This window comes from Saccopteryx leptura, chromosome 9, assembly GCF_036850995.1.
Source record: "Saccopteryx leptura isolate mSacLep1 chromosome 9, mSacLep1_pri_phased_curated, whole genome shotgun sequence".
Lineage (NCBI taxonomy): Eukaryota > Metazoa > Chordata > Mammalia > Chiroptera > Emballonuridae > Saccopteryx > Saccopteryx leptura.
This window is the reverse complement of record NC_089511.1, coordinates 20043485-20059834: the sequence shown is the minus strand read 5'-3', so window position 1 is coordinate 20059834 and position 16350 is coordinate 20043485. Positions and strand designations below refer to the sequence as shown.

The window sequence follows — 16350 nt, the reverse complement described above, 5'->3', positions numbered from 1 at the left end:
GAGTCTGTCTGACTGCCTGTTTCCAGCTTCAGAAAAATGAAAAAAAAAGAAAAGAAAATTACATAGATGACATCATATATTCATGCCCACACCAGACTGTCCTATTGGGGATGCTAGTCTGATTCCTTGGTTAACATGGGGTCTGCCAGGTCTCTCCACTGGAAATAAACATGTTCCCTTCTCATTTATAATTAGTCAGCAGGGTAATATATTGAATGTTTCTTTTTCTAAAAGACAAGCCAAAATAAAGGCATCAAGATACGAGCAAGTTTATCTACAAAGTTTATTTACTGTTCATTGAAGTCACATCTTTTCATAGGATTTGACTTTTAAAGTCAACAAATAAAGGAAAAATTACATATGGCCAAAATTATACCCTTGAAAAGCTCTTAGGAAGGCACCAGAATAGAACTCAGTACATTATATTTCAGTAGGTTTCAGCTTTTTGCTCTTCTGTGCTTTGTTTTCCACTGTTTAAGTTAAATATCAGATTAAATAGTTGGCTAAATTTAAGGACCTTGATGTACTTAATCTCAAAACTCTAGCTAGGATTGTACTATGAGAAGACCCAAGAGTACACAGGCAAACAGCAGAGTAACATCTCCCAAACTGCACTGTAGGCTTTATCAATGAAATGCATGGGAGGAAACATCTCCCAAACTGCACTGTAGGCTTTATCAATGAAGTGCATGGGAGGAAGAACCACTCGCACTATTTAAATTGTTATATCTTCTTTCTCTTTCTCCCCCACCATTTTCCTGGATGGGAGTGAAGTAGCAAATCCCATCTCTAGATTATATGCATATAGAATGAAAAGCACCTATATTATCAAGTTAGCTCTTTCCACACTAATAAGAAACTTCACATTGACAAAAGGCAACAAAGTAATCTGTTAGAAGTCAGTAGATGTTCCTAAATTTTACAGACCCAAAATAGGGACCTCAGGATGTTGCCAGGTTCCATGGGCAGGCTTCTGTTTTAATCCACTCTTGCTAATTATTAGGTAAAACGGTGAAAGCTGTAGTCCCATGGTCAGAACCCTATCAGTTCACTCTAACCCTCTTCTTCCTCACCAGAGCTGGAGCAGCACAGCAATGAGATGCCAAGAAAAATAATTACAATGTATCAAGACTATTTAAAAAGTCAATAACTCACTAAGAAAGAGGCAAAGAATATAAACAGGCAATCCACAGGAAATACAAATTTCCCTTAAATGTATGATAAGTTGCTAAACATTGCTTTAGAAATGCAAAATAAAGTTATGCTGAGAAAACCACTTTTTATCAATCAGACTGGCAACGAGAAAAGTGTGACAACACACTGAGTTGGTAAAGATGTGGGGATGGTACTCCCACACACTGCTAGCAGGGTATTCCTCCCTGCGAAGGTGACCTGGCTCTCAAGATTTCAAAAACACAACCCCTCCGATGTATCTTGGAAAGGACACACAAGAAACTAACAATACTGGTTTCCTCCAAATACAGGCACTGAGGGGTTAAAGGAAAGAAAAAATATTAAAGTATATGAATATAGTAAATAAGCCTGACCAGGCGGTGGCACAGTGGATAGAGGTCGGACTGGGACACAGGGGACCCAGGTTCGAAACACCAAGGTTGCTGGCTTGAGCATGGGCTCATCCAGCTTGAGCGCGGGGTGACTGGCTTGAGTGTGGGATCATAGACAGGATCCCATGGTCGCTAGGTTGAGTCCAAAAGTCGCTGGCTTGAGCCCAAAGTGGCTGGCTTAAGCAAGGGGTCACTCGCTCTGCTGTAGCACCTCAGTCAAGGCTCATGTAAGAAAGCAGTCAATGAACAACTAAGGAGCTGCAATGAAGAACTGATGCTTCTCATCTCTCTCCCTTCCTGTCCATCTCTAAATGTCCCTCCCTCTGACTCTCTGTCTCTGTCAAAAAGAAAAAAACAACAATTAAAAATATTGACCAAAAAGCTTGACCAGGTAGTGGTGCAGTGGACAGAGTGTCAGACTGGGACGCGAAAGACCCAGGTTCGAAACCCCGAGGTCGCTTGAGTGCAGGCTCATCTGTTTTGAGCAAGGCTCACCAGCTTGAGCCCAAGGTTGCTGGCTCAAGCAAGCGGTTACTCGGTCTGCTGTAGCTCCACGGTCAAGGCACATATGAAAAAGCAATCAATGAACAACTAAGGTGCCGCAACAGTCCAACGAAGAATTGATGCTTCTCATCTCTCTCCCTTCTTCTCTGTCTGTCCCTATCTGTCCCTCTCTCAGACTCTGTCTCTATCAAAAATATATAGGTATATATTGACGAAAGATACAAGGATGCCTCGGGATGACCACATTGAGAAGTCTGAACTCGGGCACTGAGTGCAGTTCCCCCTGCCCCGGCACCTCTTAGTCTTGGACTCAAGCCAGCGACCTTGGGCTTCGAGCCAGTGACCTTTGGGCTCAAGCCAGCGACCATGGGATCATGTCTATGATCCCACACTTAAGCCAGCAACCCTGCACTCAAGCAATTTTTATTGAGGGTCTACCAGTGTCAGGTACTGTTCTAGTCATTGAGGTATCAAAAGCAAACAAAATAGAGAAAAAGTTCTACTGTCACAGTGCTTACATTCTTCTGAAGGAGAGAGTCAATAAATGAAGTACATAAAAACATCTATTGTGTTCAACGGTGACAAGGGCTGAGAAAAGAAAAAAAAGTAGAAAAGGGGGTAGAAGTGGGGAAGCTGAGGCTGGGGAGATCAGGAAGACCTGGTTGAAGAAGGTGACTTTTGAGAAAATCTCTAAAGAAAGTAAGGAAGCAAGCCAGGTAGATATCTAGCCCAAAGCATTCCATTCAGAGGAAATAGCAAGTACAAAGGCCCAGAGGTAGGAATGTGCCTGGTATAGTCAATGAGTAGCAAAGAGGCCGCGTGGCTAGAGCTGAGTAACTGGAAGAGTAACGGGGTGAGAAACGGGGGTCATGTCATGTGGGATCTTCAGCTTTCATCTTGAGTGAGATGGAGAGCCCTGAATGTGTCTGAGAAGAGGACTAACAATAGCTAGCCTACATTTTAGCAAGATCACTGGCTGCTGTGTGACCAACAGGATGAAAGAGGGCAAAAGGTAGAAGCAGGAAGGTGGAGATGATGGCAGTCTGTGGGACGGTGGGGGCAGTGAGAAGCGGCTGCAGCTGGATACATTCTAAAGACAGGCACAACCAGATGTGCTGACCAGCTGAATACAAACTATGTGGGGGAATGTCAAAAGCTCGGTTCCAGATGTGTCACATTTTGGATGCTCACTAAACACTCAAGAGGAGACGAACAAGCGAGCTATTGGCATTCAGAGGAAAAGTCAGACTAGAGATACAAATTTGCTGTGACTTTATAATGGTGACAGTTAAAGCCAGGAGGCTGGATGAGATCACCTAGCAAATGAGTGGAGATAGAAAAGAGCCCTGGGACATAAGAGAATCACTGTTTTAGATCATTTTTGCCAAAAGTTCCTTTTTGCCTTCTTCGTCAAGAACTCCAGCTATTGATATAATACAAAAACCCTATGAGAACGAACAATTACCCTCTTAAACCATTGCACAGAATTTGGCTCTCCAGACCAAGCTGTAGTATAATTCCACCTCTCCCCCACAGACTGGGCTGTACCTCAAATGACTAACACTCCCCACAGTGCCACTCACCTTTCAAAGTAAGCTGAGACTTCTCAAAAGGCAGGGTCACTCCTGCCCGGCTGGAGCTGGCAGAGGCCATGTCATCACCAGGAAACTGCAAGACAAACACAGCAGTAGGTTTAGAGAATATCTGATAAGAAAGAGATTGAGGACCTAGATCCAACCTGAATATCTGAGTTTAAAGAGACAGAAGCAAGAAAACATAAACCTCGAATCCACCGTGACCATGCTATTTCCAGCACTGTGGTGTGTGTCTGTCTTATAATGACTATTGAGCCTGGAAAGGTCTTGAACTGCCTAGGAAGAGCACTGTTATATCAAAGTCTGGAGGAAGGAGAGTCTAATATAATATCTCAAAAAATAAAATTGCAGCCTGACCAGGCAGTGGTGCAGGGAATAGAGCATCGGAATGGGATGCAGACGACCCAGGTTCAAGACCCCGAGGTCGCCAGCTTGAGTGCGGGCTCATCTGGTTTGAGCAAAAGCTCACCGGCTTGGACCCAAGGTCGCTGGCTCAAGCAAGGGGCTACTCAGTCTGCTGAAGGCCCACGGCCAAGGCACATATGAGAAAACAATCAATGAACAACTAAGGTGTTGCAACGAAAAACTGATTGATGCTTCTCATCTCTCCGTTCCTGTCTGTCTGTCCCTGTCCATCCCTCTCTCTGACTCTCTCTCTATCTCTGGAAAAAAATAATAATAATAAAAATAAATAAAACTGCAGTTCAACAATAAAAAAATAATAATAAGGCCCTGGTGAGTTAGCACTGTCAATTAAGAGCATCATCTTGATGCCTGTGGATAGAGCGTCAGACTGGGATGCAGAGGACCCAGGTTCAAGACCCCAAGGTCGGCAGCTTGAGCACGGGCTCATCTGGTTTCAGCAAGGCTCACCAGCTTGAGCCCAAGGTCGCTGGCTCGAGCAAGGGGTCACTCAGTCTGCTGTAGTTCCCCAGCCCCCTGGTCAAGGCACATACGAGAAATCAATCAATGAACAACTAAGGAGCCGCAACAAAGAATTGATGTTTCTCATCTCTCTCCCTTTCTGTCTGTCTGTCCCTCTCTCTGTCTCTGCCACACACAAAAAAAGAGCATCATCCTGAAACAACAAGGAACAAGGTTGTGGGTTCGATCCCCAATCAGGTCACACATGGGAAGCAAACAATAAATGCACAACTGAGTAGATTAACAAATGAATGCTTCCCTCCCCCATTCTGTCCTCTCTCTGTCTATTAAAAAAAAAAAATTCTGGCCAGATAGCACGATTAGTTGGAGTGTTGTCCCAGAGCGTGGAGGTTGCCAGTTCGATTCCCCAGTCAGGGCACATACAGGAGCAGCTTAATGTTCCTGTCTCTCTCTCCCTGCCTCTCTCAAGAAAACAAAACAATAATAATTCCATTTTTTTCATGAGCAAAGATCTACATAAACAGTTCTCCAAAGAAGATAAACATACAAATGGCCAATAAGTACATGAGAAGATGAGATCGTTAGCCATAAGGTGTCCCTGTCAAGTCTATCTTGGCTAGAAGTCTATCTTGTACTTTGAATGGATCCTTTTACTCATATATGATTTTGTAATATTATAGATTGTCACATAAACAGTATTAGTTAATTGAGTTATGCAGATATTCCAAATGTCATTAAACAATATCAAATTATGTTCATTATTACAATATCAAAAAAAAAATCACATTTGTGAATGTCACCAGTGATCTCATCGAACAAGCCTTTAAGTACCAGGAAGCTGTCAGCGCTTGGTAGTATATGTGTTTCAAAATTCAAATTTTCACATAAAAACTTCTATTTTATATTTGGCAACAGATACTGTCAGTTGTTTTCCTTTTAGTGACAGGTTCACTTCATTTTCAACAAAAGACTGCCACATACTCAAATACAGTAACTTTAGTGGGTCTGTTAGCTTTTATAAGTAAAAATGTATTTCACGAAAAAAGCAACTAATTCAGCTCCCAATTCAAACAACCACACAAATGCTTTTTCTCACTACAACCTGTATACCAAGATGTAGCAGAAGTGTTTCAGGTCTAGTTCCCATCTCATCACACAGAATATTAAAAAGACAGGCGTTAAGAGTCAAGACAATAAAATTAATTTATACTGCTTCATCAAGGACATTTTGTAATGAAACTGGCTTTTTCTTTTCCTTCTTTCTTTTTTTTTTTTTTTTTTTTTTAAGGTGAGAGAAGAGGAGAGAAGGAGGAGAGATTGTGAGGCAGACAACTACATGCACCCTGACCGGGATCCCCCTGCAACACCATCTGGGGCTGATGTTCAAATCAATCAAGCTATCCTCAGCGCCCAGGGTCACACTCGAACCAAACAAGCCATTGGCTGCAAGAGGGGAAAAGGAAGAGAGAAGAGGGGAGAAGCAGATGGTTGCTTCTCCTGTGTGCCCTGACTGGGAATCGAACCCAGGACGTCCATACACCAGGCAGAGGCTGTATCCACTGAGCTACCAGCCAGGGACTTCTTTTCTTTCTTTTGAGTGTGCTATGGTAAGGAATACAATGACAGCAGCACAGCTTAGTGGCATGGCCATGACTCATGCTATGGCACCAATAGCTTTACTCACCATTGCTTTTACACCATCAATGCAAATGTGATTACAGTGAAAAAGGCAAATAAAATGAAAATAGTTTTAATCTTGCAAAACCCTAAAAGTCTCAAGGGCCACCAGCATCTGAGGACCATACTTGAGAACTGCTCCTATAAAAACACTATAAAATTCCTATTCTAGCCTGACCAGGCAGTGGCGCAGTAGACAGAGCATCAGCCTGGGAGGCAGAGGACCCCGGTTCAAAACCCCAAGGTCGCCAGCTTGAGTGGAGGGTTGCTGGCTTGAGCGTAGGATCATAAACATGACCTCAAGGTCACTGACTTGAGCAAGGGGTCAGTCGCTCTACTGTAGCTCCCTGGTCAAGGCACATATGAGAAAGCAATCAATGAACAACTAAGGACACAAAGGAGCTGCAACAAAGAACTGATGCTTCTCATCTCTCTCCCTTCCTGTCTGTCTGTCCCTATCTGTCCCTTTCTGTCGCTCTGCCTCTGTCACACACACACACAAAAAAAAATCCTATTCAACATCATTAATACCTTCTTTTATTCTATTTATATCTGATCCCTCCTCCTAATTTCCTATTTTGAAGAGTTGTTCAGCTTTAAAACATGGTCATTAACTCACCATATTACTCAAAAATATGAGAATTAAATGTTACTACAGCTAAGTGACATTGATTTTGACACTTTTCATAACTAGGGTCAAACAATTTCTTGCTTCAAGATTTTTGCAAAAAAAAGAAAAAGAATTTGCCTTATTTTAAGATATATCCAGTTCAAAATTTTAAGTTGACTCGTTTTTTCTGGACTACTCCATACAGGCATTACACTTCAACCTTCCATGTGAAAGAGCACAGAGAACCTCTGAGTGTTATCCAGAACCAAAGGAATACAAGGCTGAAGCTATTCTGACCAAGATCTCTAGAGACCAGACCTCTAAGTTATTTAATGCAACGGTGAATTCTGTCCTCATCTTGTATCACAGCATCGGACACCACTGCTCACCTTTTTTCCTTAAAATGCTTTCTTTCCTTGGCTCCCAGGACACCACACCTGTCTGCTCTTCCTCCTGACTCTCAGGCTGCTCTTTGTCCAGGCCTCAGTCTCTAACTACCAGAGTGCCCCATAGTCCAGGCCTGAACACCTCTTCTCTTGATTAACTCGCACTATCTCATGGCTTTAAATACCACCTACTTGTTGACAATCCCAATGGGTGTGTCCAGTAGAAACCTCATCCTTGATCCTCAGACCTTTTGTGTCTACTAACAAAACTGGGCATTTGATATCTCCCAACCCCCTTCCCTATAAATCTGTTTCTCACGACAACTCCTTTCATCCAGTGGCTCAAGTTAAATCTCAAAAGCTCATTCTTGCTTCCCTTTCCTTCTTATACTTCACATTCCATCTGTCAATAGATACCATTGGTTCTACCTTTAATATATGTCCAAGTTCAAACATTTCTCTCCACCTGTACTGTCACTGCCTTGATCAAAAGCACCATGATCTCTCACCTGAATTATTCTTGTGTTTCCTGCAGCTTCTGCCTTCTGCCCCTTCGATATAATCTCTAAATTCAGCAGAGTGATTTTTGTCAATACGTGAGTCAGATCATATCCCTCTGCTGTTTGGAACCATCCAGTGGCTTCCTGTCTACCTCAGGGTAAATGTCAAAGACTTTCAAGCGACCTTGGGGGTCCTGGACGCTACGCCTTCCCGCCACCACCACACGCTTCTCTAATCTCGTCTCTCACTTCTCTGCCCCCTCAAACTACATGGTTCCCCACCCCCAGTTCCTTGAACAGGTCAGACATGCTTCCTCATCGGGCTCCTACCCCTCTGCCTAGAATGTTTTTCTCCCCAGCTGTATACATATGTGGCTTATTCCCTCACTTATTTCTTCAGGCATTTATTCAAACGTTGCCATCTTAAGGGGCCTACCCTGACCACCCTATCAAGAGAGAGACTAAGGGAACTTCAACTGTATCTGCAAAATTTTATCTTTAAAGAAAAAAGTTCTGAAGCAAATATGGCAAAATGTTAATATCCATTAAATCCAGATGGTAGTGTTTATGACTTTGTTATCTTATTCTCTGAACCATTTCATATGTTTGATCTTTTACATTATTTAACAATAATTTTAAGGGGAAAAAAAGATCTTATCATGAATAATAAAGGAAAGATTAATGATTACAAATTAAGCCTAGGGGCTTTTAGTAACAGAGGTTAAAGCACTAAAAGCTGGAAATCCATTATTTATAGACTTTAAAAATAAAAGACTCTAAAACCTTCACATCTTCTGGGACTCTTTCTTTCCTAAGGCGACCTGACTGAGAGTAGTTTTTAAACTAGCTTGTTCTCCTGAACATCAGCTGTTTCCAGCCTTTTGGCCCAAACTCGAGATAATCCAGCAGAGTCCAGGAGAATAAAAAATGAAGGCCCATGTGGCCCACCAAATGGGAAAACTCTTGATCTATACTTCACCCCAAAACAAAGTCAATCAGATAGATTCTAAAGAAGGCTCAGAACGAAACCAACTGGGAAAGCAGGAGAATCGGAGCAGATAGCACCATCTTGTTTTCTCTCTCCAGTCCTTTCTTAGAGTCCATAGTCTTCTAATCAGAATCCAAGTGATTCTGTGGGGCTTTGTCTCTCTTTCCAGATCCAATTAACAAGATACCACCCTGACATTACAAGGCAGATATCTTGAATTGTAAAACATTTTCAAACCATTATAAAGAAAAATAAGCGGCCATGGCTGGTTGGCTCAGTGGTAGAGCGTCGGCCTGGCGTGCAGGAGTCCCAGGTTCGATTCCCGGCCAGGGCACACAAGAGAAGCGCCCATCTGCTTCTCCACCCCTCCCCCTCTCCTTCCTCTCTGTCTCTCTCTTCCCCTCCCACAGCCGAGGCTCCATTGGAGCAAAGTTTGCCCCAGCGCTGGGGATGGCTCCATGGCCTCTGCCTTACGCGCTGGAATGGCTCTGGTTGCAACAAAGCAACGCCCCAGATGGGCAGAGCATCACCCCCTGGTGGGCATGCCGGGTGGATCCCGGTCAGACGCATGCGGGAGTCTGACTGCCTCCCCATTTCCAACTTCAGAAAAATACAAAAAAAAAAGAAAGAAAAAAAAAAAAGAAGCATTACACTGAAGAGACATCAGATTCTAACCTGGTCAAAATACTTTGAACCTATGAGCTTGTCTTAGGGTCCCATATTGGACATGGTTCCCAATGGGCATTAGGTCCAAAGACCCACTACCTACTACAGGAAGTTTATAAAATCTGAGACCCAGAATTTACTCTGTATTTATCTCAACAAAACTACAGGCCCTGGCCGGTTGGCTCAGCGGTAGAGCGTCAGCCTGGCATGCGGGGGACCCGGGTTCGATTCCTGGCCAGGGCACATAGGAGAAGCGCCCATTTGCTTCTCCACCCCACCCCTCCTTCCTCTCTGTCTCTCTCTTCCCCTCCCGCAGCCAAGGCTCCATTGGAGCAAAGATGGCCCGGGCGCTGGGGATGGCTCCTTGGCCTCTGCCCCAGGCGCTAGAGTGGCTCTGGTCGTGGCAGAGCGACGCCCCGGAGGGGCAGATCATCGCCCCCTGGTGGGCGTGCCGGGTGGATCCCGGTCGGGTGCATGCGGGAGTCTGTCTGACTGTCTCTCCCCGTTTCCAGCTTCAGAAAAATACAAAAAAAAAAAACAAAAAAACTACACATGGACTCAAGTAGTTTCTCCCTGGTAATAGCAATGGGAAACGTTTACATCCAAATTACTCCAAAAAGAATGAGCTAGCATAAACCTGAGGTCAGCAGAGAGTTGGGGCGGGGAGACAATGTTTACAAAGCATCAAAGATTATAGATGCACAAAGAATTTCATTATTAAAGGGAGTAATAGCCCCCTCTCTGACTCTCTCTGTGTTACAAAAGAAAAAAAGGGAGTAATGAATTTAGTGTGATGAAAAGGAGTAAGCCAAGACTAAATCTGGTCAATCTACCCAAATTTCTTTTAAAAAATAAAAACAAAACAAAAAATAATAATAATAAAAAATAAATAAAAACTATATTGTCCTTTGAACTTAATCTTCATGTAACCCTTGACAACATTTTTAAAAACAAAACACAAGCCTGACCAGGCGATGGCACAGTGGATAGTGTTGGCCTAGGACACTGAGGACCCAGGTTCAAAACCCTGAAGTTGCTACCTTGAGCGTGGGGTTGCCAGCTTGTGCATGGGATCATGAACATGACCTCATGGTCACTGGCTTGAGCCCAAATGTCTCTGGCTTGAAGCCCAAAGTCATGGCTTGAAGCCCAAGATCGCTGGCTTGAGCCCAAGGTACTGGCTTGAGCAAGGGGTCATTTGGTCTGCTGTAGCTACTCGGTCAAGGCACATATGAGAAAGCAATAAATGAGTAACTAAGGCGCCACAACTATGAGGTGATGTTTCTCATCTCTCTCCCTTCCTGTCTGTCCCTATCGGTCGGTCGGTCTGTATCTCTCTCTCTCTCTAAAAAAAAAAGAAAAAGAAAAACACAATACAAAATAATAGAGTAGTGGCCAGGTAGCTCAGCTAGTTAGAATGTCTTCCTGATATGCCAAGATTATGGGTTCAAACCCCGGTCAGGGCATATACAAGAGTCAACCAATGACGCATGGTACGTGAAACAACAAATTGATGTTTTTCTCTCTCACTCCCTCTCCCTTCCTCTCTCCCTAAAATCAATCAATAATTTTTCTAAAGTATAGCATACATAAAGTATTATTTTATTTCAAAAAAGTTTGTTCAGATAAATGTACATTTTATATGCATGTATACTGAATCATTATATAAAATGAATGTCTTACTAGAGGCTGCAGTCAAAAAATTTGAGAACAACTGCTCTGCAACAATCCCATTTTAGGTAGGGCTTTTAGATTAGAGAAACACAAAGACCACAGAACCCAACAAGCAAATGTTATACTAGGGACTATTTACTCAGAGAAATGTCATTGATTTATTATCATTTTAGGCCTGAAAATTTTTCTCACATCAGATAAAACAATGTCATGGGCATGGATGAAAGGTATTCATTCAATCATCCAATATTTATTACACATTTATTCTGTACCATGCACTGTTTTTGTTTTTGTTTTTGTGCCAGAACAAACAACACCCAAACATCAAAGAATAAACAACGCCCAAGACCAGACAGATAATGTAAGCAGAGATGTGGAAACTCTAAGAAAGAATCAAAAGAAAATGTTAGAAATCCAAAACATGGCCTGACCTGTGGTGGCGCAGTGGATAAAGTGTCGACCTGGAAATGCTGAGGTCACCGGTTCGAAGCCCTGGGCTTACCCAGCCAAGGTACATATGGGAATTGATGCTTCCTGCTCCTTCCCCTTCTCTCTCTCCCCCTCCCCTTCTCTAAAATGAATAAATAAATAAAATCTTTTTTAAAAAAAATAACCATTTACCCCTGTGGTTATAAATACAGGACAAAATCAGCTTTAAAAAACAACACTATACCATAAGTTAGGAATGCCTCAATGGGCTCATCAGTACAGTAACATGGTTGAGGAAACAGTCAATAGAAACTTCCCAAACTGAAACGTACAGAGAAGAAAAAACTTTAAAAAAACAAGAACAGAACACTCAAGAACTTTGGGACCATTTCAAAAGGTGCAAAATAAACATAACGGGGATACCAGATGAAGAGAAAACAGAGCAGAAGAACTATCTGAAGTATCGAGAATTTTGCAAAATTAATGACATATACCAAACCACATATCCAGGAAGCTCAGAGAACATGAAACAGAAGAAATACCAAAAACAATAAATAATTTCTAAAAAATAAAAATAAAACACACCGAGACATACCAAAGAGCAAATCTTGAAAGAAAGCGGGGTGGGGGGGGGGGGGGCGGGAGGATAGGGGACACTTTACCTATAAAGGAATAAGAATACAAATCACAGCAGCTTTCTTGTCAGAAATCATATAAGCAAGAAGAGAGTGCAGTGACATACAGTATATAGAATGTTAGGGGGGGAGTGCCAATCTGGAACCTCTACAGCCAATGAAATTATCCTTCAAAAATGAAGAAGAAAGACTTTTTCAAACAAAACCTGCTCTTCAAGAAATGTTAAAAAGAAGTTCTTCAGGGAGATGGAAAATGATATGGGTCAGAAAGTCCTATGGACACACAAAAGAGCACAGGAGAAGGCACGAATGTGGCTCCACTCACTGACTTCTTTACACACTAAAAGACTGACACAGCCTGACCTGTGGTGGCGCAGTGGATGAAGCATCGACCTGGAACGCTGAGGTCGCTGGTTCGAAACCCCGGGCTTGCCTGGTCAAGGCACATGTGGGAGTTGATGCTTCCTGCTCCTCTCCCCCATTTAAAAAAAAAAAAAAAAAAAAAAAGACTGACACATAGGGAAAGGGTAGGTGCTGACAGGGGCTGCTAAATAAGAAAACAAATAAGAGAACTAACAATATAGGTAGGTGACAAGTGGTAGAAAAACAAAGCAGTAGAGGACAGGAATTTGGGGTGAGGTTGGAAGTAGAAATCTTAAGAGCTGTGGCTGAGTCTCATCAAGCAAGGATCAGAAGAAGCTGAAAGAGGGAACTGAGGATATCCGTGGAAAACATTTCAGGCAGATAAAAGGGCAAGAGCGAAGCTCTTGAGATGGTAGCATGTCTTGGAAATGAAAGGAGCAAAACGGGCCGGCCTGGCCGGAGGGCAGTGAAGGAGGAGAATGACAGCCATAGAGATGCACTGAATCTGTCCTGTTAGGTAGAATTATCCTCAGTGAAAGCTGAAATGCCTCGGAGCAGTGTTCTCCATTCTCTCTGCACATTGAATATCTAGAGCATTGGGGGAAAAAAGCACGGACAACCAAGTCCCAACCTCAGAGATTCCCAATCAATTGGTCTGGAGTGAAGTGGGGACAGATCCATTGTTTAAAAGCTCCCCAGGTGATTCTAATATAAACTTGGGGTGACAATCCCAACTTTAGTGTTACTCAACTAATTTGACTGCACTGAAATAGGACTTTAGCTCTATCAGAATGTTTAAGGCTAAACTAAAATTATGCAAAAAATTTACATAGAATAATATGTAGCATTAATAATAATAATAGGGACAGAATAAGAACTCTATGTGTCAGGAGTGGTTCCATGGAGATGAAGTATAGCATCACCCTCCCTGACACCAACTTTTCCCTTAGTCTTTCAGGGGCTCTCAATAAACATGGCAGGCCCCTTTCCCCAGGTGTGCTAAGATATTCCCTGGTGTAAATGTTATACCTCTCTGGCCAGTGTCAACACAGAGAGCCTTGTCTGCAATGTAGGGGCTAGCAGACCTGCCCCAGCAGCTGGTGCTCCTCCAGCAGATGGTCCTGCCCCCTGTACTACTGCTGCCCAGCTCAGGAGGAGAGAGTGGAAGCAAAGAAAGAAGAATCTGAGGAGTCTGATGATGACAAGCGAGTTAAATTTTAGCTTCTGAATAGGTTAACCCAGACTTGAGGACTTTGGAACCAGTTGAGGGTCGAGTTAAAACACTAAACTGATCTAGGGAGACACATGAAACTCCACATCATGAACTGTGACAAGTCACTGTCCCCCAAAACCACTCACCTTCCTCACTTGGGTCCTAGCACACAGATCAGCCTGTTGGTACTTCACTTAAATGTAAATAACTATTTGACGAAAGCCTCTCACATAGAAGATATTAAAAACAAGGAGAAAAAGAACTCAATTGACAAGCTGATCCTGAAATTCATAAGGAAGTGCAAAGGGTCCAGAATAATCAATACAATCTTGAGAAATAAGAACAAATGTTCATCAACTGATCAATAGATAAATACTACACTTGATCTTAGCCAAAAGGCCGAGAAGCGATGATCAATAGATAAATAAATGTGGTCTATCCGTACAATAGAATATTATTTGGCCATAAAAAGGAATGAATTACTAGTTCATGCTATGTGATGGATAAACCTTGAAAAGATTATGCTAAGAAGCCAGACCAAAAAACAAAAAAAGCCCAATTACTATATGATTTCATTTATATAAAATGCCTAAAATAGGCAAATAGGAAAGAAAAGACATTTTTTAAATAGTGGATTCCTTTAAAATGTCCAATAGCTGATTCCTGTAAGTCCAGAAATAGAAGAGGGAGAAAAAATCATAAAAGAAATGTTACAAAAGATTTTTCTTAAGCTGAATCCCTTCCAGAAATGAAATATACTTCTAGACAGAAAGGATCCAACTGCATGCCCAGAACAATGAAGAGAAAGAAATCACACTAAGGCACAATGGCATGAAATTTGGGAACACAGTGATAAAGCCTATACAAGCTTCCAGTCACATTTTCAAAGAGCAGGAATCAGAATGTCAACAGTAATACTGAATGCAAGAAGACAGACAATGCTTTCAAATTTTAGGTAAAATTATTTCCAACCTAGAATTCTATAACCAAGAAATCAAACAATGTTGTTTTCAGATTTGCAAAATCTCAAAAATGTTGCTTTCAAAGCTTTCTCAGGAAGCTACTGAAAAATGTGCTCCGGGAAAGTAAATGAAAAGATGGAGGATCTTGTGTATTCACATGGGAAAGGCAAAAGGAATTCCTAGAATGGTGATGAAGAGAAGGCCCAAGGCATTATGTAGCAAGAGTTTAGAAAGCAGTACGTCCAGATTAGTCAGTTTGTGGGAAATTGTCATCTCTAGACGAAAAAAAGAAAATGAAAGAAACAGATTACATGATGCATCTGATTGTATTGAAAGATTATTTTAGCCCCATCAGAATGCTTGGGGCTGAACTAGTGATAGGTAAACAGAAAACTATGCAAATGAAAAAATCAGAAAATATATAATTCTAGTAAAAACAAAAGTTGTACATGAAAGAAAATGTAATCCTAACACACGACATGGCTCAGCTGTGCATAATATTTATAATCATAACATAAACAATTTAATCAAAACTTGTGCTATGGCCCGACCAGGCGGTGGCGCAGTGGATAGAGCGTCGGACTGGGATGCAGAGGACCCAGGTTCGAGATCCCGAGGTCGCCAGCTTGAGTGCAGGCTCATCTGGTTTGAGGAAAAGCCCACCAGCTTGAACCCAAGGTCACTGGCTCCAGCAAGGGGTTACTCGGTCTGCTGAAGGCCCGCGGTCAAGGCACATATGAGAAAGCAATCAATGAACAACTAAGGTGTTGCAACACGCAATGAAGGACTGGTGATTGATGCTTCTCATCTCTCTCCGTTCCTGTCTATCCCTCTCTCTGACTCGCTGTCTCTGTAAAATAAATAAATAAATAAATAAAAAATAAAAAAACTTGTGCTATGGTTGTAATCAGAAGATGGGGGTAGAAGTGTGTGTTTGTGTAGATTGGCTGAAAAAGAGCTAAATCCTCATCTTTAATGGTTAAAAGACGACAGGTAAAACTGACAAGCTAAGAAATAATAGTATAAGAGCAGTATAACATGAGAAATGCGGAAGTCAGTATGAGAGAAACCTAAGAGTTAAAGATCATTGATTCCATGGAATAAGAATCAAGAATAAAGTGAGATGAAGCAAGGAACTGCTGTCACATTATAAGTCATATTTGCTATTTGACTTTTTGAACTACACGCATGTATTATTTTGTGCATAAATAAAATTTAAATTCAGGAAGGAAAAAGGCTTCTCTTCAAACCAGGTCATAGGAGGATGTGCTTATTTAATAGAAACATCCCGTATACATTCAATCATTGTACTGGGTTGAACTTTGGCCTCCCCAAAAATATGTCTAAGTGCCAGCCCTTCCCTCCCAAACCTGTGACTGTGACTTTATTTGGAAATAGGGTCTTTGCAGATTTGTTTAAGTTAAAGATCTTGGGATGAGATCACACTGGATTCAGGGTAGGCCCAGTGTCCTTACAGGAGACACAGGGAAGGAAGCCATGTGAAGACTCAGGCAGACTGGAGTTTGTGGGAAACTTCATGCAGCCCTAAGCCAGGCAATGCCTGGACCACCTGGAAGAAGCAAAGAAGGAGTCTTCCCTGGAGCCTCGAGGGATAATGGCCCTGTTGACACCCTAATTTCAGATTTCTGGCCTCCAGAACTATGAAATAATAAATTTCAAGTTTGTGTTAATTTGTTA

General features: G+C 42.1%; 1 protein-coding gene and 1 pseudogene across 2 annotated transcripts in view; both read right to left on the bottom strand.

Annotated features, from left to right (window-relative positions):
* WWP2 (WW domain containing E3 ubiquitin protein ligase 2) overlaps positions 1 to 16350 on the bottom strand; it is a 156027-nt gene that overhangs the window by 128841 nt on the left and 10836 nt on the right. For both annotated transcript variants that reach the window (XM_066348153.1, XM_066348154.1), the window contains exon 2: positions 3653 to 3737. In XM_066348153.1, coding sequence (XP_066204250.1) covers positions 3653 to 3722 — 70 coding nt within the window. In that variant the 5' untranslated portion in view covers positions 3723 to 3737. The remainder of the gene's footprint in view (positions 1 to 3652; positions 3738 to 16350) is intronic.
* Positions 13964 to 14101, bottom strand: LOC136381567 (U2 spliceosomal RNA; annotated as a pseudogene).